The sequence below is a fragment of the Hemitrygon akajei genome, chromosome 22, assembly GCF_048418815.1.
Source record: "Hemitrygon akajei chromosome 22, sHemAka1.3, whole genome shotgun sequence".
Lineage (NCBI taxonomy): Eukaryota > Metazoa > Chordata > Chondrichthyes > Myliobatiformes > Dasyatidae > Hemitrygon > Hemitrygon akajei.
The window spans coordinates 28958723-28985616 of NC_133145.1; the positions used below are offsets into that span (position 1 = coordinate 28958723).

A 26894-nucleotide genomic window follows, 5' to 3' on the forward strand; every position below is an offset into this window, starting at 1 on the left:
AATTTGCCCATGTTGAACTTTTTAGAACTTTTTATATATGCATAAAACAAGACTGGTTATATCATAGTCTGTTAAGGCATTTCAAATGCACAGGAATGTAAGAAGCTAAAGACAGAAGTGGACTCTACCCCAATACGTCACGAGCACTGCCTTAAGAAAGCAACATCTATCAAAGATCCACACACAAAATGCTGGAAGAACTCAGAAGGTCAGGCAGCATCTTTGGAAATGAATAAACAGTCACGGTTTCGGAACAAGACCCTTCACCAGAATTGGAAAGCAAAGGGGAGGACACCAGAAAGGTGGTAGGAGAAGAGGATAGTTAGAAGGTGATAGGTAAAGGCAGGTGGGTAGGAAAGGTAAGAGGCTGGATAAGAAGGAATCTGATAGGAGAGGAGAGTGGGCCGTAGGAGAAAGGGAAGGAGGAGCAGACCCAGGGTGAAGTGATGGGCGGGTACGGAGCAGTAAAAGGTCTGAGTAAGGAATAGAAGAGGGGAGTGGGAAGGGAAAAATTTACTGGAAGTAGAAACCGATATTCATGCCAACAGGTTGGAGGCTACTTAAGCAGGATATAAGGTATTGCTCCTCCACCCTGAGGATGGCTTCATCTTGTCACAAAAAGAGGTGATTGACCAACATGTCAAATCCATCAAAGATTCCCACCATCCAGGCCATAACATTTTCTACAGCTACCATTGGGCAGGAGGTACCCAAGTCTGGAGTGCCATACCACTAGGTTCAAGAGCAGTTGCTTCCCTCCAACTTGCCCATTCTTGAATGCTATAGCTTATAGCAACACGATAACCACTTTGATCACATTGCATTAAAGTGGATTTTGTTTCTTTTGTTCTTTCTTGCAGGAAATTTATGATTAAATTATGATTTTCTTGTGAACGCTGTGTGCCTGGGATGATGTTGCAAGAAATTCTTTTCCACTCGACTTGCACATGCATGTACCTACGCATATGATGATAAACTCCTCTTTGACCTCGATCCACGCACGGAAATGGGCAGCTGTCATTTTTTGGTCGAGACAGTTCATCTGGATGTCGCATGTGTAGTGTTTTGACCCATTATTCCCTTCTATAGATGCTGCCTGGCCTGCTGAGTTTGACTTACGTTCCAGATTTCAGCATCACTGGTCTCTTATGTCCTCGGTCAGCTTTCCGTTGATATGACCATGGCTAATGGTTTATGAAACTCTGCCAACAAAGGAGAATCACTTAAACAAGATGTTTAAGGTGCTGCTGCTGATTGGGAAGTCTGAGCGTGTTTCACAGGTTCTGCGCTGGGAGGTCTGCATGGTGCTGAGGTGGTTTGTAAACAATGTCCTCCAATGATTTCTGAACACAATACCCAAAACTTGTCTTCCCACAAAACATTTTATCCACAAGCTGTACTCACACACAAGCACTAGAAGTAGATCAAAATTTAAAAAAACAGCAGACAGTGGGAAATTAAATGGCAATTTAATCTAAAAAAGAAAGTGCTGGAAATACTTAGCAGGTCAGGCTGCAGCTGAGGGAAGAGAAACAAAGTTAGTAGTTCAGATCAAAGACCCTTTGTCAGAACTGTGAAGTGAAAACAAGAAATTTGTTCAGCTGCAGGGAAGGTGAGGTGTCCGACAAGGAGGTGAGGGTAGAACTTAAGTGACCATGGAGACAAGCAGCAAACATGGTATCTGGTCAATGGGAGTAGTTTGACAGTGAGAATATAGGCAAAAGAATGCAGGAATTACCAAATACAGACCAGGAAGGTATGTAAGGTATGTCTGGCAGGTCAGACTGGGCATGACCTCCACTTCCAGAGGGAAAGTAACAGATTTAACCAATATCACAAATGGATGACTGGTACTTGCAGAGAAATCAAGTTCCTTTAAGTTGTAGAATTCAATATTAAGTCCAGAAAGTTGCAACATAGAACATAGAATAGTACAGCACAGTACAGGCCCTTCGGCCCACAATGTTGTGCTGACCCTTAAACCCTGCCTCCCATATAACCCCCCACCTTAAATTCCTTCATATACCTGTCTAGTGGTCTCTTAAACTTCACTAGTGTATCTGCCTCCACCACTGACTCAGGCAGTGCATTCCACACACCAACCACTCTCTGAGTGAAAAACCTTCCTCTAATATCCCCATTGAACTTCCCTCCCCTTATCTTAAAGCCATGTCCTCTTGTATTGAGCAGAGGTGCCCTGGAGAAGAGACGCTGGCTGTCCACTTTTTCTATTCCTCTTAATATCTTGTATACATGCTCAGAGAGAAGATGAGGTGCTGTCCTCCCTCCCCGAGCCATGACAATCAGGGGCTTGGTAGGCTCGAGTAGAGCTGGGTGCACTGAGCAGATTCATTCGTTCCCTCACTGAGTCAGTGAGACAGCCTACCATGCCTCCTCGGGCTCCCATTGCAGCTGTTTCTGTGATCCTCTCCCACACACTGTTCCTGTTCATTTCTCACTCACAAACAGTTCTGGTTCTGAGCAGTGCTCAGGAAGGTGGCATCCATTACTAAGGACACCCTTCACCCAGCTGATGCCCTCTTCTCATTGTTACTACCAGCAAGGAGACACAGAAGCCTGAAAGCACACATTTAATGATTCAGGAACAGCTTCTTCCCCTCTGCCACCCGAATCCTGAATGGACATTGAACCCATGAACGCTACCTCATTTTAAAAAATATTAATTTTATTTATTCAGAATTTCCAATTTAACTATTCTATATATATATATATATATACTTACTGTAACTGGTTAATTTATTTTTCTATATAATCATGTATTGTCTTGTACTGCTGCCGCTAAGCTAACAAATTTCATGACACACAGTATGCCGGTGATATTAACCTTAATTCTGATTCCGACTCTTTCATTACCTGAATGACTTCCTGTAGCAGCACAATTGTAAGCTGTTGTTTCTAGCAACTCTGGCTTTGGACAGAGTAGCTTTAATGTTTAACTACTTTTTGAGAAATAATAAAATGTTTGTTTGGAGAGAAAATCAAGTTTCAATATCTGTGGAGCACAGACCGTTTTCATAACTACTCAAAACATTCCAGCTGAGCTGGGGTCTTTGACAGTTCAGGTATCTACTGCTAACCATTACCAGCTTTGCTGGAAATATAATGTTAATGCTGAGTCTCCCTATCATCCTCCGGAGACATTTATCAGGAGCGCTGCACACACAGGGCCTTCAGTATTATTAAGGATCCCAGCCGTCCAGCCAGCGTCCTCTCTGGCTTTCTACCATCATATAAAACTACAACATATAAAAACTAGAACCGTTAGAATGAGAAAGTTTCTTCTCCCAGGCTATTAGGCTTCTGAACTCCCTGCCATATTATATTCGAAGTGCCACTGGTTAATCTGTTCCCTACCTTACAATATTTAACATTAATGCACTTCAGTTTGTTATTCATGTGTGATTCATCTGTAGATTTTATCCTTCAGAAGTCATCTTTATGTGTGTTATGTGTACTACTATGCTTTACACCCTGGTTCTAAGAAACTTTGTCATTTGTTGTTTCCCCAGGTCATCTGTTAAAGGTGACTAATCTTTAGCCTGTGCAAATTCATTTAGATACAAATGCATTCCAGTGAATAATTATTGCAGGAATGAACTCCCTCTCTTGCTAACAGCCTAATTGACCTTCCAGGAGCATTTGGCAGTCATGGTCTCTCACAAAAGGGCTAGGCTTGAATCATTAAATCTTAATCATTTCAATGGAAACAGCTGGAATTGGCGAAAGGATGACGGTCTCTTACTCAAGACTTGAAAAGCAACCAAGTGCTCGCCAAGCATTTTCCTGCAGAGGTTATCCTGAGGAAGAGAAGATGTTCTCTTTCCAAAAGGCCTGATATAAAAAACGAACTGCTTTTGCTGTCCGTTGTCAGCCATTTCCTTCTGCCAGGGCAACATGCATCAGAATAAGATGTTTCTTCTCCTTTCCAAACTTAATCCAAGATGCAACTGCCTCCATGCTGAGCAGAAGTTCATTCTTGCCAAGTCCCCTGCCAGCATTAATTGAAATGGACTATCTTTGCACCACAAACAATGGATTTATTCCCCTGCACCATGAGAACACTCTTCACTTACTAATGACGTACTGACAAAGGAACTGCTTTGTTAGCGTTTTGACTTCTTCACCAGTTATGCCAAGAGACTCATAAAAAGGCCAAGAATGCTTACATCCTCCAAAATCAACATCGGTCAACTAAATCAGTAATTTCAATATAATTTTTGATGCCCTTACACGTTTTGTAACATGCAACTACAGTGGCATAGCGATCATTTCTCTGCCCAACCTGACACAACACTATCAAAAAAAGAAATGGGGCCATTTGGAATATTCTGGAGAAAGTTCCTGCATTTCCCATAGGTCAGCGGGAAAGGCGAGGCACAAGCTTCACAATGGTGGGAATGGTGGACTGTTTACTGTGAAGACTCTTCCAAGCACAGGCCCAATTCCAGAGATCAGTGAACAGTGAATGTCATTACGAGCTTTCTGTCTGATGCTGATTGAGCAGTGTACTTTACAGAAGTGGACACTTTTGGAGCCACGGAAGTTCCTCTACCTGTTACCTATGCTACAAGAAGGGATCCCAACCTGCGGCCTTCAGACCCCTTGCTTAATGGTATTGGTCCATGGTATTACAAAGGTTGGGATCTCCTGTGCTACAACCAGATCTATGAAGTGCTTCACCAAAGTCCATCGCCTACATGCTAGATGTTTGTGTGGATGGAGACCAACATATTCAACTGCACAATGATTACAGGGCATCAGTTCGCCAACGGGCAGCCCAGGATGGAACAACAGGCCACACCGTGTTTCCTACTCATCTGCAGCTCTGTAGAGGGCCACCAGTCAGCATGGTGTGAGTATGAACAAGCTGGCGATCATTTGTCAGCTTCTTTCAGCTTTCGCTCTGCTCCCGGTGCCCAGACCATAGTTCAGGGCAAATACTCTTCTGTCTTATACATGTATGATATTGTCTGGCAGCCACTCACCCAACCACTGCACAACCCACTCTTGGTACTTCGAGGCACCGTGCAGGCGGCCTGATGACGTCATAAAATGCCTGGTCTACACAGCGAATAGTAGTTAACGTTACTGTGCTTCACTTGCTTCTACTCTTTCATGCCAAAGGCACATCTGTTTTGTGGTTCACAGAGGGCAGACAACGAACAAGCAATAATGAAGGGGCCTGGCACATTCAGGTAGAGTTTTTGGCCTTAGTTTCTAACCCTACTGGGCCCAAATTTCAAAGTTCAAAGTACATTTATTCTCTAAGTATGTATACATTATACAACCTTGAGATTTATTTGTCTCCTTAAAGGTAGTCGCAAAACAAAGAAACCCAAAAGAATATATTTTTTAAAAGACTGTCAAACACCTAATGTGTAGAGAAAAAAAACCAAATTGTGCAGATAATAACAGTAAGCAAATGACATTTAGAACTGAAGTTTTACCAAGGTGAGTCCACAGACACCAGTGAAGCCAGGCATCACTGCAGCTGGAGCAGGCCACAGCCTTAGTTAAGCGTAAAGCAAATCCGAGTAAATGTCGAGGAGCAGCGAGCAGAACCAGTCCTGTCACTCACCTCCAGTCCTGAACCCTGACCTTTTCAATCTGGCCTGGTGCATAGATCGATCAAACCTTGGGCCTTTCCTCACTCTCGAGGACAGGCCAGGCTCAGCCTCGACTCTACTTTGCACCTGCTCGCCTTGACTCTGCCTTGCTACTGTTTGCGATGACCGTTTGCCAGAAAAGGTGTTGCTCATAAAACATTTAGTTCTTTTCTTTGTTTTGTTTACTGCTGATAAGTAGTTGCTGGACTTTACCAGCACCATCTTAAACCAGAATTTAAGTAGAAGATATGCCAAACAGTATAGCCCATGGTAATAATAGACAAATGCAGCACTAATCAGAGAAACTAACTTCTATGAATTCTCAAAATTTTGCCAGATATCCTAAACAATAGATAAGTTAGATGACAGAGTGGAGTTAATAACAGGGATCTTTTGTATCCATCATCACCAAAATGCCTTTATACAAATCATTGACAAGGTGAGGGGTCATGGATGCAGTGACACTAAATGTGACTGCTTTAAAATTGCTCCCGTAACATCGCTACACCCTGCTAAAAAGGAAGAAAAAAAGGTGAGAGAAAGAGGGCAGGCTCATGAAGCATTCAATTAAAATGGTGAACCAAGCTGCAGACACATCTCAAAATACATATCACCACGGTAACTGGTCACCTGACAAAATATATGCGATTGCCAATGGGCTGGAACAGGTTGTTGCACATTTATGGAACAATTTATGGCGAGTAAATATGGTTCCATAACATGGAGTTTTGTCGGGATAATGCTACCTGGGATCTGATACTTAAATTAAATGCAGGAGTTCAATTTCTTTGAAGTTTTCCTTTACAATGCCTGATAACTATTGGTAGGGAAAGGAGACCAAGAATGGCACAAAATAGATGATCTGCTCTGTGGGGCTTCTGTTTCCCTCAGTCCTGGTTTGGAATAGCTCCATTCTCACATGATTATTAAAAAACATTATCTGAGAGGAGATTAATGTGAGCAAAGGAATGAAACACCAATCATAAAGCTTTCTGGTCATAAACTGTATCTGACACATCACACTGCATCATAACTAAGAACTAGTTCAAAATCCAGTCCAGTTTAGACTCAAATTAATTTGTAGATTCAAACACAGAACAAGAATATCTTCAGTAAAAATATTCTTATCCCTACACATAAACATTGGATGTTTGTCTGGATTCTTCTTCTAATTTACCGGACTTGGGGCCAACTGAATTATATTCTGCACGCAAATCTACCTTCATACTAATATGCTAAATCACCAAACTGATCTGTAGAATTATGATGGACAACATCTCGTGTGAGGACAAAAGCTTCCTTAATTCAAGACGTCGGCACCAGGTTAGACAAGTACAGATCCAAGTTTGGCACACAAGAAATGTGGTTTAGTCACATTTATGCTTCAAAAACAGCTCCAGGAAACTAGAATAATAAGAAAAACGAGAACAACTTCATCTTGGTTCCCATTAGGATAATTAATAGTTCCCATTAGTATAGTTTAAGCTGGCTGTAGTTGATACAGAGTTGTAACAGTTTTTTTTTACAGACCTCTTGCATAACATAACTAAAGTAACAGAATAGTGTTCATCCTACCTGAGTAACCAGTTGCTCCTGAGTCAGGTTATTAATCCAACGTGTGTATCGTTCAGTTGAACCCTCTGGTTCCCTCTTAACTTGACAACCGATTATCTAGGGTAGAAAAATACAATATACCCAGGGTATTTTTATTAAAAACAAACAAGACCAACAACAGGTAAAATAAAGAAAATATACTGAGGGAAGTTGAAATTTAATCTTTTGCCACTGAAGAGAACAAAACTGGTCTTCTTATATTGTTTGTCCAATACCAGATGGGTAGACATTTCTTCCATTAAACATTAGGAAGACCAATGGTTCAGTCACAACCTCAGTCTTGAGTTCCAATGCATCAGCTTGATCTCAAATCCAGGCCCTACGTTTAACCAGGCTAGTCACAGCTTTAGTGCCCCACCTGACCTTGAGACAAGCTGAGCAGAGATCTGTCCCACCACCAGTGCTGTGTTCTTCCATTTCCTGAAAGTGGACCATCTGCTCCTGAAAGTGCTCAACCCTTCCTTTGTTAGACTCGCCAATTATAATGTTGCCCTGACAAGTGGAACATCATCCACTCCACTACCCCCCCACAACCCACATTTATATACCAAGTCTCTGTTACCTATATCCTAGCTTAATCTCAAACCAAGCATAGCCAGCACTCCCATGAGAACAATCGCAGACTGACAATGCATTAAATTTAAAGTTTGTTTTCTTGATCGTTAATCTCGCCATTCCCTACCCCCCCACACCACCATTATGTCTAATAGGATAAAGCACCCAGATTGTCTGTATCTCTGAAATTTTTATCGTTAGTGAATCCCCAATTTTAATTGCTGTTTTGGTAACGCCGTGTCTTCAGTCGTCTGGATTCAGGAATATGTACTCCAGCTCCAATTCACACCCTTCTTTGTAGAAAATGTGGTTAAGATATTGCTGGATCATTGACAGCACACTTAACAGAAGAGCAGGTATTTTCATATTGGGTAATCTAGCGTGCATAGCCTGTACCACATACCTCCCAAAAATAAACACAGCTGAAACTAACATGCTGTATACAGACTGAAAAGCAGTCAGTGCAAAAGTAATTAGGAACTAATACAGGTGTCCCCCGTTTTTCAAACGTTCGCTTTACGACACCTCGCTAGTACGAAAGACCTACATTAGTTACCTGCTTTTACTAACAGAAGGTGTTTTCACTGTTATGAAAAAAGGCAGCACGTGTCGAGCAGCCAAGCTTGTCCCCCGGAACTGCATTCTAGCCGGCATTGCTTAAACACGTGCCTGTGAGCATCTGTGCTTTATGTCGATTTATTTTGTGCATCCATTAGCAAGATGAGGTCTAAGGTATCAGAAAAGCCTAAAAGAGTGCGTAAGGGTGTTACACTTAGCGTAAAACTAGACGTAATAAAACGTTTCAATCATGGTGAACGAAGTAGGGATATAGTGAGTTTGGCTAAGGGTTTGTGGAAGTTGACGAAGATGATGTTGAAGAGGTTTTGGCATCCCATGACCAAGAACTGACAGATGAAGAGCTGATGAAGAGGAAAGGATACAATTGAAGCCGAACGCAGTAGCAAACGGCCCGAAAGTGAGGTCGTCCAGGAACTGAACGTGAAGCAATTGCGTGAGATTTTCGCTGCGATTGACAACACTGCAATGATTGCAGAAAAATATGACTTTAATTTTGAAAGGGTACGCAGGTTTAGGGCATATTTGCAGAATGGTTTGAGTGCTTACAAAGAACTGTATGATAGAAAAATGTGCGAGGCTAAGCAGTCAAGCATACGGTCGTTTTTCAAGCCTTCCACATCAGCCACAGCAGATGAAACTCAACCTTCGACATCGAGGCAGGCAGACATAGAAGAAGGTGACCTGCCTGCCCTGATGGAAACAGACGACGATGAGGTGACACCCCAGTCTCCCACCACCCCAACCTCCGACGACTCAGCCTAACACACCATCATCAGTGTGCTCACTGTCTTCCTGATTCCGGTAAGTGAAACTACACTGGACGTACATTATTTCTACTTTATATAGGCTGTGTATTTTTATGTGTTACTTGGTACAATTTGGCAGCTTCATAGCTTAAAGGTGACTGTAAAGTGTGCTTCTGCAGAGAGCGCTTGCGCCGAGTGTTTTTGCCATGAGCGCTTGCGTGAGATTTTCGCTACGGTGGACAGTCCCACAATAATTGCAGAAAAGTATTCCTACTTTATATAGGCTGTGTATTTATCAGATCATTCCTGCTTTTACTATATGTTACTGTTATTTTAGGTTTTATGTGTTATTTGGCATGATTTGATAGGCTATTTTTTGGGTCTGCAAACGCTCACAAGTTTTTCCCATATAAATAAATGGTAATTGCTTCTTCACTTTACGACATTCCGGCTTACGAACCGTTTCATAGGAACACTCCCTGCCTTCGAATAGCGAGGTAAACCTGTATTATCAAATGAAGTGAACCATTTCAACCCCATTAAAAAAAGTTATTTTTACTTGGCCTCATGATTGATCTTATTACTAAAATACAGACTCTTAACAGAAATAAAATCTGTAACAAGGTGGAATCATTCAGCTTCTGATTTTTTACATCAGAAGCAAATATTTAAGAGTTCAGAATATATTCAATAATATGAAGCCAAAAACAAACTGCAGAAGGAACTCAACAGGTCAAACATCATCTATCAGAGGAGAGAAACTGCATCTAGCTTAGAGAGGGAGTATAGATTATAGAAGGAGGAGAAGGGGAGGGTGACTTTGGGGTGGTAGAGTCTAGGTGGGACAAAAGAAGGGTCTCATATATCCATATCCCTCTTTATACTGGCCATCTTCCCTCACCACTTTCATTTCTGATGCAGAACTCAACCTGGAATGTTGACAATTCCTTCCCCCTCCAAATCCCAGATACTGCTTGCCCAGAAAAGCCCCTTCCAGTAGATCGGTTTATTTTTGCTCTGAATTCTAGCATCTGCAACCTCTTATGTCTTCAATAATATGATCTTTACAGTTAATTGGACAGTGTTCAATATGGCACAAAAGGTCTTTTAGGAGACCAGAGAGTCAAAACAGAATCTTACCAAATTCAAAAATAAAACTGACAAAAGTACTGTATGATCAGGAAGAAAGGTTCAATGTTAATAATAATGGGCAAAACTGCTTTTAATAAGTGGATCCAGATTAAAGTTTATCAATGATATGACAGTGCTATATTCTATACTTGATTTGGTGAGACTGCAAAAATCAATAATTTGCTTTATCAGACACCCTGGTAAGTTCAATAAGAAAATAAGGTAATTTTATGAAGTGGCTGCAGTTAGCTTTTACTTGCATCTTGACTTAATTATAAATGACATTTTTTCCTTCAGAATAATAAATATTTTGGGGAAATTTCAACATCTTCTCTTGGTATGGGGTTGGACGGACTTGCTGAAGATATACTTAGCCTCCTTTGTATAATATCCTCTTTGTTAAAGGATGACTTCCAATGCAACAAACATTTTTTTTATGGCAAGTTCTTCAGACAGGTCTCCGTAAACAATGTCTAAAGAAACCAGCAATGGAATTCAAAACTACAACATCAGAACTGTGCAGCAGCAATTATTGGCCACTTCCCAGCAAATATTTAAGGTTGTGAGGTTAATGCACAAAGACTGATGCTAAAATGTTTTGTGAATGCCACCACTTGGAATCCTATCCTGTTGCCATAGCAGGCTGACTAAAGCGTCATTTGACCTGGTGATCATGCCACCACTCTGCCCGCAGCTTGTATGGTTATTTGCTGTTAGTTATTCCATTTCCGTCTTCCTTTTCCTGCAGTTCCACAATTAAGACATTTGTTATAATGGTACAATTCAAGCTGAAAGTCACATTATTCACTGCAAGAGACACATACTATGTGGTGCTAAGGGTCCTCATTAATATACTGTGTTTGACAATTTTTTAAAAACATTTCAGTCAATCATTACAGTTCTTTTAGCTTAACCTGTGCAGCCATTAAAGTGTAGCAAAAAAAAAAAAGCACCTACCACTACCAAATAAACTACTCATCTGACCCAACCAAAGCCAGTGTAGACAGTGCTCTGGTGAGATGGCAGCTTTGGAGGACCACATTAAGAACATATCACCCACATACTGGGAAAACAAACCTTCAATACAAAGACAATTTTAGTGATGTGGTAACAGATGGCAGGGTGAGATGAAGCACATTCTCAACTGAACCCTGAAGGAAACTAACTAGAAACTTATCTTGCAAAAGGTATTAAACCATAACTGCTGGCAACACCACATCTGCAGAGCAAGCAGACGGATGCAATCTAAATAGGTAAAATGCTAGACTTAAACATCAGAAAGGACTCCAGTTTTCAGTAAGTTATTGAAGCTGAATCCTCTGAACACTCCCTCTATGGCAAGTACCTCCCTTCTTAGGTAAAGAGACTAAAATTCCTGGTGGAAAATCTCACCAAGAACCTTTGCAATAAGATTTCCCTACACTTATATTCAAACCCACATCTTAAACACCAAGACCATAAGACACAGTGGCAGAATTAGGCCATTCAGACTGCTCCACGTTTGATCACAGCGGATTTATTTTTCCAATTTAACCCCATTCTCCTGCCTTCTCCCCGTCACCTTTGACACCCTTACTAATCAAGAACCTATCAACCCCCACTTTAAATATACGACTTGGTCTACACAGCCATCTGTGGCAATACATTCCGCAGATTGCCCTCACTACTCCAAAAGAAATTCTATATCTATGTTTCAGGGGGACACCTTTGTGCCTTCACTGGAAACATCCCATCCAAGTTCATTCTTTTTAAGCCCTTCAATGAGATTCCACCTCCACACCCCCCCACAAAAATCCCAACAAGTACAGGTCCAGAGCCATCAAACAGTCCTCATACACTAATCCTTTCATCCACAGGATCATCATCATAAACCTCTGGATTTTCTCCAACACCAGAACAACCTTCATTCACATGAGGCCCCAAACGGCTCACAATCCTCCGAATGTAGTCAGATCTTTTAAACTTTCCGTTATTTATATATGTTTTATACATTTTGTGTGTGACTATGTTTTTTCTCGCTATATTGGAATGTACTGTGTAGTTTTGCACCTTAGCCCCAGAGGAAAGCTGTTTCGTTTGACTGTATTCATGTATGGCTGAATGATAATTAAACTTGAATTTGATTTGAGTAATATTAACATACAGTTTGCTGCGCCCGCCTGTTAGTCTTCAGTGACTTGCATACTGCTACAAGTCCCTTTAAAACATCAAGACTGCCGTATCTTTCACCATTTAACAAATACTCTACTATGCTGTTATGTGCATTGTTACGTACTGACTGGTCACTTTCAGACTACAGATCTCCTTTTCCTGATAACAAGGTCAAGGGTAAAAATCTCCTTGCATCTGAGACAGTGATGGTCTTGTAAGTCTAAAACAAGACCACCAACACACTTTGCAAGCTACTTATTATCTATGCATCTGTATGTTCAACACACACTGCCAAGTCCATGGTCACTCTTTTCAAAATAACTGTCACTATTTCTCTTTCCCTCCTCCATAATCTTTCATTAAATATGAACAGATCTCCTGATCAAATTCCACCAGCTAATTTACCAAGTATCCATTTTCTGTCCATCTTGTTCACAAAGCCAACATTGTGTGTGCAGTAGGGTTTGCATTAATAGCATTGAAAGATAATTTAAAACATGTTTGAAAGAATCAGAGGTCAGCATGCACTGAAGAGAGATATGTATATTTATACTTTGTTTTCCTGCAAACGACTCTTTTAAATGTGCCAAAATAAATAGGTCGTGGTCTCTGTGACGGCTCTGTGCATCCCCGCCTGAGGGATTCATGCTTATATTCAGCTTCAAGTAAAGCTAAAGGTTTGAAATGAATCTCCAACTTTGCTTAAAACAGGAGAGACAAAAAAAAAATGACCAGCGCTTACACAATTGGACAGTGTTAAGGGTTTTGCAAGTAGGATTTAGATTTCCATTCTGTTCACTCTGAAAGTGTCCAAAAATATTTTAGGTGAACTATTGTGATAATAGAGGCAAAATTATTTGACATTGATATTAGTAGCAAATTCAGAACTCCAGATATGAATACTGCTGGGTGGCACATGCAGAATAACAAACATCCCTTTACCTCATACAGTGGCGGGTTCAGTACATTGGAGTGTTGCTATAAAGGTGCACATTCATCTATTTAAGGATCACAGGTGAAGAACACAAGGACATTTAAAGTTCTCTATGCAGGCTATAAGAAGGGCAAAAGCATTTCAACTTTCAAAATGTCAATTATTCAAAGAAAACAACTCAAGACATTTTCTTATTAGCAAAATGCAGAAATAAAAGTTACTTACAAATCACTAAACACCATAATATGAAGAATGCAGAACTTTCAAGGCATATTCAGAATGCATATCTAAATCTGATGGTGTCAGGAACTTTTAGATCAACAGATTCCAAAATGAAAACCTATCAATTGGGAATCCTGATATTTTAATGCTCAGCTGTAAACATTGGGATTACAGTGAACTTTCTACCTCAACATTCTTCAATGCAATAAAATACCAAGAGGGTTCAGAGGTGAATTACCAGGTTCTGATACAATTACAGTACATATGGAAATGTCAAGACAAAATCTTGGTTTGAAGGTGTTTAAAGAGCATCTTAAAAAGTAAGAGGGTGAAAGGAGCAGAGAAGCACGAGTGGAACACCAAACTTCACGGCCCAGATAATGAAGCTGCAGCTGCCAGTGGTGGACACTAGAACAAGGGAATTTACAGATCTTGGAGAAGATCTGATTACTGTCCTTCACACAACTGAAGGGGCTGCAAGTAACTTATCACTTGTTTTTCTCTTTCAAGATTCACTGGTCAAGACATTTTTTTTTAAATCACCATTTTTCCCTTGAAGGCTGCTTGCTACCTAGATCTGACCTTGCTGAATAAACACGGGTCCTTTTTACTGCAACACCATCTACTGCCTGACATGCTGATTTCATGCAACCGCCAACCCCCACAAGAGATTTCTATTTTTGTTACAATCATGCAGTATCTACCGATCAATGTCCACAAAGTTTTTCTTCAGAATCTACTGAATAATTTGAACTGAAAGCTTCCATAATCAGATTGCTAAATGATGGCTAAGTGTTGGTTGTAGTCCGGCAGCTACGTTCTGCATTTTGGCCATACAAGATTATTTTTCCCCTTCGTTTCTCTGTCCTTCCTCTCCTTTGCACCTTTGTTAGATAGAATATTATCATTAACACAGTCAGCACTCAATACCTGTGACATCCATTTTCTTTTGTTACCGAAATTGCAATGTCCACGTCACTACCACCTCCCTACAAGTTTAAATCATTTTCCATTAGTCCTGCTGCAGGGTTTCAACCCAGAACAGTCATCAATTCGCCTTCTTTCCACAGATGCTGCCCAACCCACTGAGTACTTCCAGCAGATTGTTTGACGTATTCTAAATGTTTCCAATTCTGAAGAGTCATTGGCCTAAAGCATCAACAGAATTTCTCCCTCCATAGGTGCTACTTCTACTGCTAAGTATGATCAGCATCTCTTTTTATTTCAGTTATAGCCCTGCAACTTAAACAAATTAGAAATGGTTTATTGAAACAGATGTAAACAATTAACAGTTAGAATGAGAACTTTTACAAAATTTTTCCCTTTTCATTTAAGACATGGTTTTTGCTCTTGTTAAAATATGGGTCATGATGAAACTGAGTGAGGAAACAAAGTTAATTTTGAAGTCTCTGGTGATTCCGTAGGGTGAAATGACCTAAATGCAGTTGAAAACTTTATCCTGGAGATACAAGAGTCTGCAAATGTTGGAATCTGATGCAACAAACAATCTGCAAGGAAAGCTAAGTGGATCAAGCGGCATTGATAGGCAAAAAGGAAATGTAACATTTCGGGACAGGGATCGAACTTTCCTCCCCCAAATACCCTATCAGTTTTTTTATTTTCCCGTAAAAGAGTTGCGTAAGAGATTGTAGGTTCAACTTTAACTCTAGACACTTGTATCCAAAAATTTTAACCTGAGAATCCAGAGCTACTCACAAAAGGAATGGGAAATTGTTGAGGATGGAACCTTCTGGATGTCCACCTTCACTCTCAGGTGGACACCACAGATCCTGTGAAAGTGTGTGAGAAAGAGAGAACACAAAATGCTGGAGGAACTCAATAAGTTAGGCAGCATCTACAGAGGAGATTAAACAAGCCAAGACCTTTCAAAAGGGCTCATTGACATTTTGTTGCTCAAGATTTCTAGCAGCTGCAGAAATTCTTCTGCTAATAAGCCTATAATACATGGGAGCAGAATTAGACTATTCCATCGTGGCTGATTTATTTTCCCTCTCAACTCCATTCTCCTGCTTTCTTCACATACTCTTTACATTTGTACTGACATTGAACCTATCAACCTCCACTTTAAGTATATCCAGTGACTTGGCCTCCAGAGCCATCTGTGGCAATTAATTCCACAAATTCACCACTCTCTAGCTAAAGAAAGTCCATTTTATCTCAGTTTCTTCTATCTTGAAGCTGCACCATTTCTTCCCAGATTCTTCCTCTACTGGAAACATCCTCTCCGTGCCTAGGCCTTTCAATACTTAGTACACTTCAATGAGATTCCCTCAACCCTCAGCACCAATTATGTAGATGGGAATATGCACACCATCCCCTTTCTGAAGTCAAGAACCAGTACTTTTTGAGAGTAAAATTGGAGGAAGATAGTCTTAGGCTGCAAGGTGATACAGGTGTCCACCACTTTATGAATGTTCGCTTTACGCCACTTCGCTTTTACAAAAGACCTACATTAGTAACCTGTTTTCGCATTACAAAGAGGATTTTCGCTTTTACAAAAATTTTTCCCATATAAATGGCTCTTTGCTTTACGTCATTTCAGCTTAAGGCTTCATAGGAACACTCAACCTTTGTAAAGTGGGGGACACCTGTATTGATGTGAGGTGAAACAGGCTGAAAAACGGCAGATGAAGTTTAATTCTGATAAATGTATGGTGATTCTCTTTGGGAGTACTAATGTGGGTTGGGCCTGCACCATAGATGTCCAGGTGTTAAGATACGTTGAGGAACTGATGTCCAAAGATCCTTGAAGGCGGTAATCAAGGCTTCCGAGTACAGATGTAGGAAGGATATACTCCAATTTTATAAAATGTTGGTCAGACCTCAGCCGGCGTGCCAAGTGCAGTTCAGACCACCACCCTACCGGAAAGCTGTGACAGAAATGCAAATTGTACTGAGGAGATTCGCCAGGTTGCCGCACTTTAATTATGAGGAGAGGCTAACAGGTCAGATGTGTTCACTACCTCAGCGTTCCATGTATAGCACAGTCTGCCTGGATGGCACACACACAAGAAGTTTCTCCACTCTATCTCGGTACACATCACAAATAATAAACCATTGCACTCCAGATCCGAGGGAAACTTTTCTCACACAGAGTGCTGATTTCCTGAAGTGCACCGCCTGAGCAGGGTGGAAGCAAGGTCACTAACAGCACTTGAGGTGTCACAATGAGCACACGAATCACTGAGGCAATGAAGGCTAAGGGCCAAGTGCTGGAAGATATTACGGTCACCTGTCGGTTAGAGTGGACATCGGTGTAATTCAGACCTTGGATAGTGGGTGAAACAGCCTGTTTCCATGCTGTTGACTCTATACAAAGAAACCTCCAGAAATGTAACCAACCAGAATATGAATCCTTAATGCAATATTTTCCAAGACATGTTTGGGATGGGAAACAAGTGCAGATCTACAGATGACATAGTTATCAGCAGCTTGGAAACGATAAAAAAAACAAATGTCCTTTTAAAAAATTATCTTTGAAAACATTATAATTAGTAGGATGAATCCTCTTCCCAAGTTTAACTTGAAGGATCAAAACTGATTTATGAAATGCAGCTCATGTAACATGTAATCAGAATGATTGTTGCTTGTATTAGCAACTGTAACGTATTACAACTATTGTCAAATCTGTTTACTTAAAGTGAATGTGAATGAACATTAATTACCAATTTAATTGCAAAGATCAAGTTATTTTGCCTAACTCCATTCAATGCAATCAACCACAAGTTCAGTAAAACCTTAAGAATATATTAATAAAACATTAAGACTTCCATATACACAGACATCAGGTCTTATTTCAGTTTGTGAGATTACCACCATTTTCAGATAACTCAACTTTTCAAAAAGTTAGCAAGACAATCATTGCTCATGATTGCATCTCCAATAGCACTGTTTTCCTGAATAAATGCTGAATAAAAAGGGAAAAGAAATCCAGGGTCTGAATTACACCAGTTCCCCCCTCTCTCTCTCTCTCTCTCCAACTGCTTCTGATTTCCAGTGGGAAGTATTCTCTTTGTAGCTCTTCTACGTTAAGTCAAATAATATATGTTTGGTGTTAATTATAGCAACATTCAGTATTCAGTGGGAAGCAATCTCATCCCTATGAAGGATTCCAACTCCAGAGATCAATGACCAAGTATCCTATTGGCATTCCTCTACAACACTGTAAGGAACTATAGTGTTCGCCTTCTTCCCCACCATTATCAAACTTAGGAATAAGATTTCAGATTTAGGTTTATCAATCATCCCTTTCACATCCTTTTCCAGGTGCTGCTTGTGTTCAAACCCTTTCTTCTTCCGTTATTGTCAATATAGTGTTTATTTTTGCACTCATCACGTTTGCATTATACTTCACACTTTGCATTATACTTCTGTTGCTTTGCTTGCTGTACTTACTGTATTTGTTCTTGCTGTGTATGCTTTCCACTGTGAGCATCACATGACCAATGAACTTCATTGGTCTATATGCAAATATACCTTTTTATTCTGGCATCTTACCCCTTTCTTTCCAGCCCTAAAGAAAGGTCTCGGCCCAAAGTGCCTGCTGTTTATTCATTTCCACGGATGCTGCCTGACCTGCTGAGTTTCTCCAGCATTTTGTGTGTGTTGCTTTGGATATCCAGCATGAGCAAAATTTCTCCTATACAGTGTATGACAATAAACTAATCTGAATTTGAGGTGGTGTCAGGAATCAAGGTCCCATTTGCCTCCTCAAATAAAAGATCCCATGCACTATTTCAAAATAAAAGTTGCCACTGGTATCCACATTAGCATTTATCCCCATTCAATAACACAAACTAATCACACTATAGATGACAGAAACTGAGAAAATGAACTGACAATCTCAATTTCCACATTTATACACAGGAGAACACTTAACTATCCTTGACAATGAAATGGCATAACCATTGTAGGGTTCACCTACATCAATTTATAGGGTGTCACCACTGAACAGAAACTCAGTTATAAATCCTTTATTAAAGTGGCTTTTGCAAGAGAAGGTTAGTGGTTGGGCATCCTGCACTAATACTCTTTGATGCTGCAAATCCTTTCCACTATTAGCAAGATATTAGCTTGGAAATTTGTGTCATCTTCTCCACCTGCCTGGATAAATACAGCTCCAATGGTAGTCAAGATACTCGATGTAATACAGGACAAAGCAACATAATTGACAGCAACCCCAACCACTAAACAATTCATTTTCTTAACTTCTGCTGGCCATGGCTGCATTGTATGTCATTTACACCTTGAAGAATGACAAGGGCTTCAGATGTATGGGAATGACAGTGCCGCGCATTCCCTTTCAAACTATACACTATCCTCACAATGAAAAATATCACGGTCCTTCAGCGTCCAAATCTTGGAACTCTTATCAACATGGACCCTTGAGTACTATCACCCTAAATCATGGTGTCATAGAGTTGTGCAGCATAGAAAAAAGCCCCCCCACGCCCACCCTGACCTTTTCTGTCCATCTATATGAATCCAATTTGTCCATATTAGAAGTGATTCAAAATCTTAAGAACTGCAGAGGTTCAAAGTTGTAGCCTAACACCATCCGAAAGGCATTTAATACATTTTGCATTGCATATCTCTGATAAAAATGGAGTACATTTTAAAAAGCCAATTTAACAAAGCAATATACAAAATGCTGAAAGCATGTATGACCTTTTAAATTACACTGCAGCCATACAACTCTATTTATAACTAAAAATAATATATTACCCAATTAAAATGTTCTTTTTGTTGCATTTTATTAGAGTGCTTATTGAAAGACTTTCTGAAGTTCACAGCTGTACAATGTAATTTAACACAGTATCCAAACCAAACCAGAACTAAAACACTGCCACTTGAAACAGAATAATTTATTTATATATTAAATTACTTTCCTTAGAGTGCATTCCTGACACGTGCTCATCTCTTTCAGAGTCAGCATTTATTGCCCATCAGCAATTACCCTTGGGGAGATGATTACTTGTTTCCCTGAGAAGGAGCTTAGCACAGTGCTTGAAGATTACTGTGCGCAAACTGGATAGCCCATATTCTATGTTATAATAATTACCACACTAGGTATTTTACTGGTTGTAAAGTGACTTGAGATCTCCTCAAAGTGACATGAAAGGCCCAACAAAATTCAACAGTAAATGAAAAGATTTCTTTTGAAATGGAAATGCTGAAAATCTGAAATAAAACAGAAAATGTGGGAAACCGGCAGCATGTGGACAGAGAAAAATTAATGTGTGAAGAGTCGCAGAGCTGAAGCAACAACTGTTATAAATCTGAAAATGGACAAACACAAAATGATTGACAAGTGCCTACCCTCAAGTAACTAAACCACATCCACTGTTCTATTCAAGAACATTCCGGTGTCTGGATCAATTCATGTGTCCTTCCATCAACTGCCCATCAGTTCCGATAACAAACCTAAATATGGAGTGTCTGTTTATCAGAAAATAGAGTAGAAACTTGATGAACATGCTCATCTTTCAAGGTTTATCTGCAAGGTTATAGAAGATCATTGAACAGTTAGAGAATCTGCTCTTTACCTAATCTGACCCGAAACCACAGCTGCAAGTGAAGCTTATAATAAGCAATGGAGAAGAGCAGAAAGCAACCCAACTACAAAAGAAAGCTGCAACAAATAGATAAAAAAGTGGTGGTGGGTGGTGGGGGAGGAAAGAGGTGGAGTAATAGCCCAATGAGTAGGCATTGAGTAGGCTGGTTGTAGAGTGCAGAAGAGAGAGGTCTCAATGAAATTTATACCATTTTTACAGGGCTCAACGAGTTAGAGGTAGCTTCCCCTGTATTGAGAGCCCAGAATCAGCTGTGACCCCTGACCTACACCCTTCTAAGTTCACTTTTTCACATAGCTCTTTTATCCATTTATTTGCACCTTTCTTTTGGCACTGGGCCACTCTCCACATCTCCATTACACAATATAAAGTTTCCCCTCATCTGTGGTTTGGGGTTAGATCAGTTCAAGTTCAAATTTCAATGGCTTTCCACAATAGGGGAAGACAATCTCTTGCCCATGTGGTAATGGTGGTGGTGGGTGGAGAGGCTCAAACAGAGATTTTTCAATAAGACTGACAGATTATTGGACATTAAGGGAATTGAAAGTGACTTCTTGGAGCTCATCTGCCGAAACAGCTTAATTTCTACCTTTAATGTCTCTTTTTCCCCTTTACAAGGTGGATGGGGTCCTGTCAAAGACCCTGACCTAGAACTACACTCAAACTCCTTTTTTTTCTGTGGTGATGAGACCCGCTCTCCGGGCTCATCGACCGGCCATTTTTCGGTATCCCAAGGACGTGGCCTAGTATATGAGTGCGCCTTTGGTGCTCTGAGGCTTTGCAGCCCTGAGGAGAAGCCGATTCTATGCCGATACCACTGACTGAAGTGTTGTGGGAGAAAATGGAACATCGGGAAAGGTGGATCAGCTGTCGGGGGCCCTGTACTCGGATCGCGCTCTTTTTCTCTTTGGTGGGAGTGAGTTTGTTGTCGATTCTATAATCGGGAGAACTCGGGGGTAAAAAAACATGGCTGACTTAAATACCATAAATCAGTGAGTTGTTTGTCTTTTTTGGTCTCCCCTCTCACTACGAAATGGTGACACCTTTCCGTCCCTTTATTAGAGAGCCTGCGTTATGTTGAATTGTTGGGTGAATGATTAGTCTTTGTTTTACTGCAGATCATGGTCTTTTTGGGGCGGAGCTTTAACATTGCTTGCTTAGGTGGGTGGAGGGTGCTTATGTGTTTTTTTTGCTGATGCAACTGGGGGGGGAGAAGGGTCATTGCTTATTGCTGCTTGCGCATGGGCGGAGTGGGGGGGTTGGGGTTCTAACAGTTTTACTGTCACTCTTCTGTTTTCTTGGATGTCTGCGAAGAACAAGAATTTCCGGTTATATATTGTATACATTCTCTGATACTAAATGGAACTATTGAACAATCTTGCTGAAGGGCAGAGCAGGTTCGAAGGATCAAACGGCCTCCTCCTGCTCATAAATGTTTTTCAAGGAATTAACGTTGAAACATATGCATTAAAAACATATTGAAAAAAGCCTGTTTTCAATAAATATCATAAATTGATACAGGTCGACCTGTGAATGGGATATATGTGTGTAATGCCCTGGTTAAGATTTCTATTGCTATGCTGTAAGATAGGTTACTTCAGCAGTTTTCTGTAAAAGCAGTGTACCATGCTGGAAAGAGTGTTTTGGCTTTGGCTAAAGATAAGGAGCCATGTTGTCCAACTTAGGAATTGTGTGTCAGCCAATCAGGACTGTGGGATGTGAGAGGAAGTTCTGGAGAGCTGTTGGGAAGAGTTTTCTGAAGAACAGTAGTCTGGTTTGAGGCTTTGGCGGGAGCGGTGGCGCGGGGCACAAGGGAAGGTGCTGCAGAATGCCGTTGGAAGGAGAGTTTCCGTTGCAAGAAGTGCTTTGTGCAGGTGAACGGCACCGAGGAGGAAGGGCCAATACCCCGGTTAGCCTGTTAGTTCAAGATGGTCTTCAAGGGAAGTTTTGGAATATGGCGAGTGCTTTCACGCAGACCACAAGACATAGGAGCAGAATTAGGCTTTGGGTCCAGTGTGTAAGTAGAGATACACCCCAGTGTGAGCTCCAGTGGTCATGTGCACATTGGACTCGTTTAACTGTAACAGGTCCTTTTATTTTCTTTTTCTGTAACCGTCTGTTAAACTTGAAAATTTGGTAGAAAAATATACTTCCTTTATAATTTTATGCTGGTGTGCGACCTGTCATTTCTGGACTACTGAAACGTGTGTATGGGCAGTATTTAAGCCATGCACGCAAAATGCTGGAGGAACTCAGCAGGTCAGGCAACACCTATGGAAAAGAGAGAGAGAGGGAGAGGGAGAGGGAGAGGGAGAGGGAGAGGGAGAGGGAGAGGGAGAGGGAGAGGGAGAGGGAGAGGGAGAGGGAGAGGGAGAGGGAGAGGGAGAGGGAGAGGGAGAGGGAGAGGGAGAGGGAGAGGGAGAGGGAGAGGGAGAGAGAATTATTTTACTTACACAGAGAGTGGTAAATGAATGGAACACACTGCCGGAGTTGGTGGTAGAGGCAGATACATTAGGGACATTTAAGAGACTCTTAGATAGACACATGGATGAAAGAAAAATGGACTGTTAGGCGGAGGGGAGAGTTAAAATTGATTTTGAAGAAGGTCAAAAGGTCGGCATAAAATCGCCATCCGAAAGGGCCTGAACTGTTCTATGTTCTATAAGAGTGATGCCAACTCTAATTGCTACTGATAAGGAAATAGCTTTTATTTTGCAGAAAGGAATCTGATGTGAACAAGGACACTCTTCAATACTATCCATTCAAATATCTGGTTAGAGTGCTCATTTGCATTGGTGGAATTAACTCATTAAGCTTGCTTTATTGTCAACTTGATAGATGTATGGTCGAGGCAGACTTATTGAAATACTTCATCTCCACAGAGACAGTGATGTTTAACAGCAGAGTTATCTGCATCTGCTTTATACTTATCAGAAATGGAGAACTTAAAATTGGTCTGGGGTTTCCCTCGATTTCAAAACTGAACAGTTCATCTACAATTGTAACCTTCAAAAGGAAGTTACATTTCTGCACCTCAAGTATCACAGTCAGATAAAAAGCTATGGGCTCAGGAACAAAACACGATTTCAGCATTCCTTGGGAATTCTCTTTAAGACAACCAATCACATGCTTGAGGAGACCATGTCAATGCGTGCAAGGGGAGAGCTACACTTACTACTACTGAAGAGATTAGACTGCTTTATCATTTCCTTTCCAAGAATCATAGAAGATTTATGATGTACAGTAGAAGCATCATATCCTTAATAGCTATCCAGACTAACCTCACCTTCCAGCAATGGTTCTTAATAGCTATCCAGACTAACCTCACCTTCCAGCAATGGTTCTGTAACCCTCTAGGTTTTGGCTCTTCCAGCCAAAACGTCCATTTTTAAATTGAAATTGGATGGAGATTTATGCTTTTTTCACTCTGTCAGTTTGCGAGCTCCAGATCCCTACTACTTTTGATAGAAAAAGTCTTGTCAACATCCCTCTAAACCATATTTGTCAAACTCAAGGCCCGCGGGCCAAATCCGGCCTGCGGTGGAATTATCTTTGGCCCACGAGATAATATCTAATTACTATTAAAGCTGGCCCCAGTAATCGAAGCGCCTATGGCGTATGATATGGCTAATGCTGAGTTTATTCAGGTACCAGGTTTTCAGGGTTTTTAGTGTTTATTCGGCAGTCTTCTTCATAAGAAACGGAATTTGTAAAGTGAAATACTTTGTAATTATAGCAGAGACTGAGACACATGAGAGCAGGCTGAAAAAACGGAGGCAACGAAAGCTGCGTTCGCACGCGTCTGACTGATCCGGCCCGCATGAAGCTGCATTTTGCTCAATCCGGCCCGTGACCTAAAATGAGTTTGACACCCCTGCTCTAAACCTTCTATCAATGACTTTATTATGCTTCCTGGTTTTTGACCTTCCTACTAAATGAAATAGACCCTTTATATTTATCCACACAATTTAATGCACTTCAATTAAATCTCACCCCAAACTCTTTTGTTCAAAACAAAATTACCCTCAACTAACCAATCTTTCCTCAAAGACAACTGTTTTCAGTCATGGCAATTAACGATGTCCTTCAAGAAAGGGCCTCATCCTGAAACGTCCTTTATTCTTCTCCCTAGATGCTGCTGACCTGCGGAGTTCCTCCAGCATTTTGTGTGTGTTATTCTGGATTTCCAGCAATTGCAGAATCTCTTGTGTCTATGTCTAGGCCATTCTGGCACCCTTATCTTTCTTCAGCCATCTTTATCATACATGGCGAGTCTCAATTATTTTGTTCAAGGACAGTGAAACATCGGTCCATACCAGTGGTACTGACAGCAATGTCCTCAGTTAGAACAATTTTTAAATAGTCTTCAAAAAAATTCATCTGCATACTGTCCAGCGCAATCACATCTTTCTGGCAGTGCAGTGACCAGGCTGTGGCCTAATTAGTGCTGCAGTGCATGTCCACCCTGCTCTTATATTTTGTTCCATGCTAATAAAGGAAAACATCCTATATGATATCTTAAACATCCTATCAACTTATCAACTAGTCTTGCTATACTTATAAGCTGCCGCATCCTTTTCCTCCAATGTTTCAGCATCCTGCTGTTTACTGTGTATTCCCTCGTCAAACTGGACTTCTTTCAGAGTGTCTTCTCATATTTCTCCAGTTTGAATTCCATTTGCCAACATTCTCCCCAACTGGCTAGATCATTTACATCTTCAAGTTAAGCTACGACAACTTGATTGTCAACTGCACAGGAATGAGGTGGTACAGGTGCAATAGAAAAAAACTCTTGTTTGCAGCAGCTTCATGGGCACGTATGCAAAGCTTTCTTTCCTGTGGTGAACTACATATACCTGTCTGGGAGGGAGCCGAGGTGGTTGGTAGGAGGGAGGGAGGGGGCCGAGGTGGTTGGTAGGAGGGAGGGAGGGTTGGGGAACGAGCCGAGCGGGTTGGTGTGAGGGAGCCGAGGTGGTTGGTGTGGTGAACTACATATACCTGTCTGGACACGCCCCCTGCTGACTGCTCCTGTGGCTCCTCCCACAGACCCCTGTATAAAGGCGATTGAGGTCTGAGCCCGGCCTCTCTGTCTCCAGGATGTAGTATGGTGGTCACTCACTGCTCGTTCCTTCTTCCAGTCAATAAAAGCCGATACCTCGCTTTTACGTCTCAGAGTGAGTTATTGATAGTGCATCATTTCCCCACACTTGAAACCAGATAAGCAACTTCTGCATCAATTGAACTAAGTATTTCCAGCATTTTGTGTTTATTTTAGACCTCCAGCATCTGCAGCTCTTTTTCTGCCCACAAGTGCCTGTAAATTTACCTCTTGCTTTCTTTTTTTAAAAAAAGATGATAAACCCCTTTATTTCCTCTTATCATATTCATCCTACCTAGTATTTCACAACCTTCATTCTTAGCTACAAATTTGGCAATTCATTCTTCAGTGAATACTACAAAAGTATTCACTAAAAATTGTAGTCAGATTTCTCTGCCTTTACTATTTTAGTCTCTGATAGGTTCTATTCATTTCTATTTATTTTCCTTTGCTTTATGAACTTACAAGACAAAGCCGTATTTACAACAATAATTCCAGAATTAGGAATCCAAATATCAATGGAAAATCATCAAATCTGAAACTAAGAAGGATGCATTTGGCTGATATTTTAGCTTGTTATGGCTGTGGATATTCAGCATGCATAGCCTTTGCACTAGAGAGATACCGCTGTTTATCAGCAGTATTCTTTCAACAATCCTTTATCTGAAGTTCAGTTCCTAGGAGTCCCTTCAGTTTCGGTGGTGTTCCATTGCTGTGGTCACTGGGAGTTCATGCTGCCAGAATTGCTATTTGTCCAAAGTAAAGGGTTGTTTAACCTGGCAGGTATTCTATTAACTCTTTGTTTGTTCCGGTGACACTCTCAGTTGCATAAAGCTTCCACACCACTTTGCATGAGGTCTGTCAAATATTTAATAGATTGTCTCCTGACAATAGGTTTCTGATTAGGTCCATCAACCCAAACAGCAGCTGTTCAGGAAAGCTAGAACATACACTGAAAATTATGCTTTTATCACAATATTTGGGCTATATGTGGTAGGTGACATGGACTGACACGGCTCTCCTTTTAACTCAAGATACCAGTCATCCTTGGTGCCTCTCCTTACAGTTCTTCTGGGAGCGAGTGGCTCCGTTCTCACTTGCGAACAACTACAAGGGAAACAGTGGGATCCTAGGACTGACGGTGAGAATAGGAGTGGGGCGAAAGCACATGGGCAGCCTTGCAGAAGGTCAGTTCTAATAGGTTTGCTGATCCGAATTCCAGGTGGCCAGGTGCCAAGTAGTTCTGGGCATAATAGATTAAATCCTGGTCAGCAGCATCCAGTCTTTCAGAAGCATCAGGAGGAACCCAGAGGAGGAACATTTTTCTTTACTTGAAGATTACAAATGTTTAGAACACTCAGCACCAAAAGGTTGTTGGTGTTCAGTCATCAAGTCCTTTTAAGAGTGACATTGACAGACCTTTAGACACAGGGTCGACATATATGAACTAAATAAGAAAGCGTATTTGAGGGTACAGGACGTGCTGGTTGATGCTGGAAAAAAGTCGTGAGGCCATTTGGTCTATTCCGGCTTCACTTCCTAAAATATTTATGTTAAGGTGATCCACAAACACAAGTTGTCCTTCGCGTGCTTGGAAGAAACACTAGTTGGCAGAATCAGTGGCTCTGCTACTTCACCCATTTC

General features: G+C 41.0%; 1 protein-coding gene across 1 annotated transcript in view; it reads right to left on the reverse strand.

Moving 5' to 3' along the window:
* Positions 1 to 26894, reverse strand: part of b3gntl1 (UDP-GlcNAc:betaGal beta-1,3-N-acetylglucosaminyltransferase-like 1) — a 338597-nt gene that overhangs the window by 266548 nt on the left and 45155 nt on the right. Inside the window, 1 exon segment of the mRNA XM_073025894.1 lies at positions 7203 to 7298. Coding sequence (XP_072881995.1) covers positions 7203 to 7298 — 96 coding nt within the window.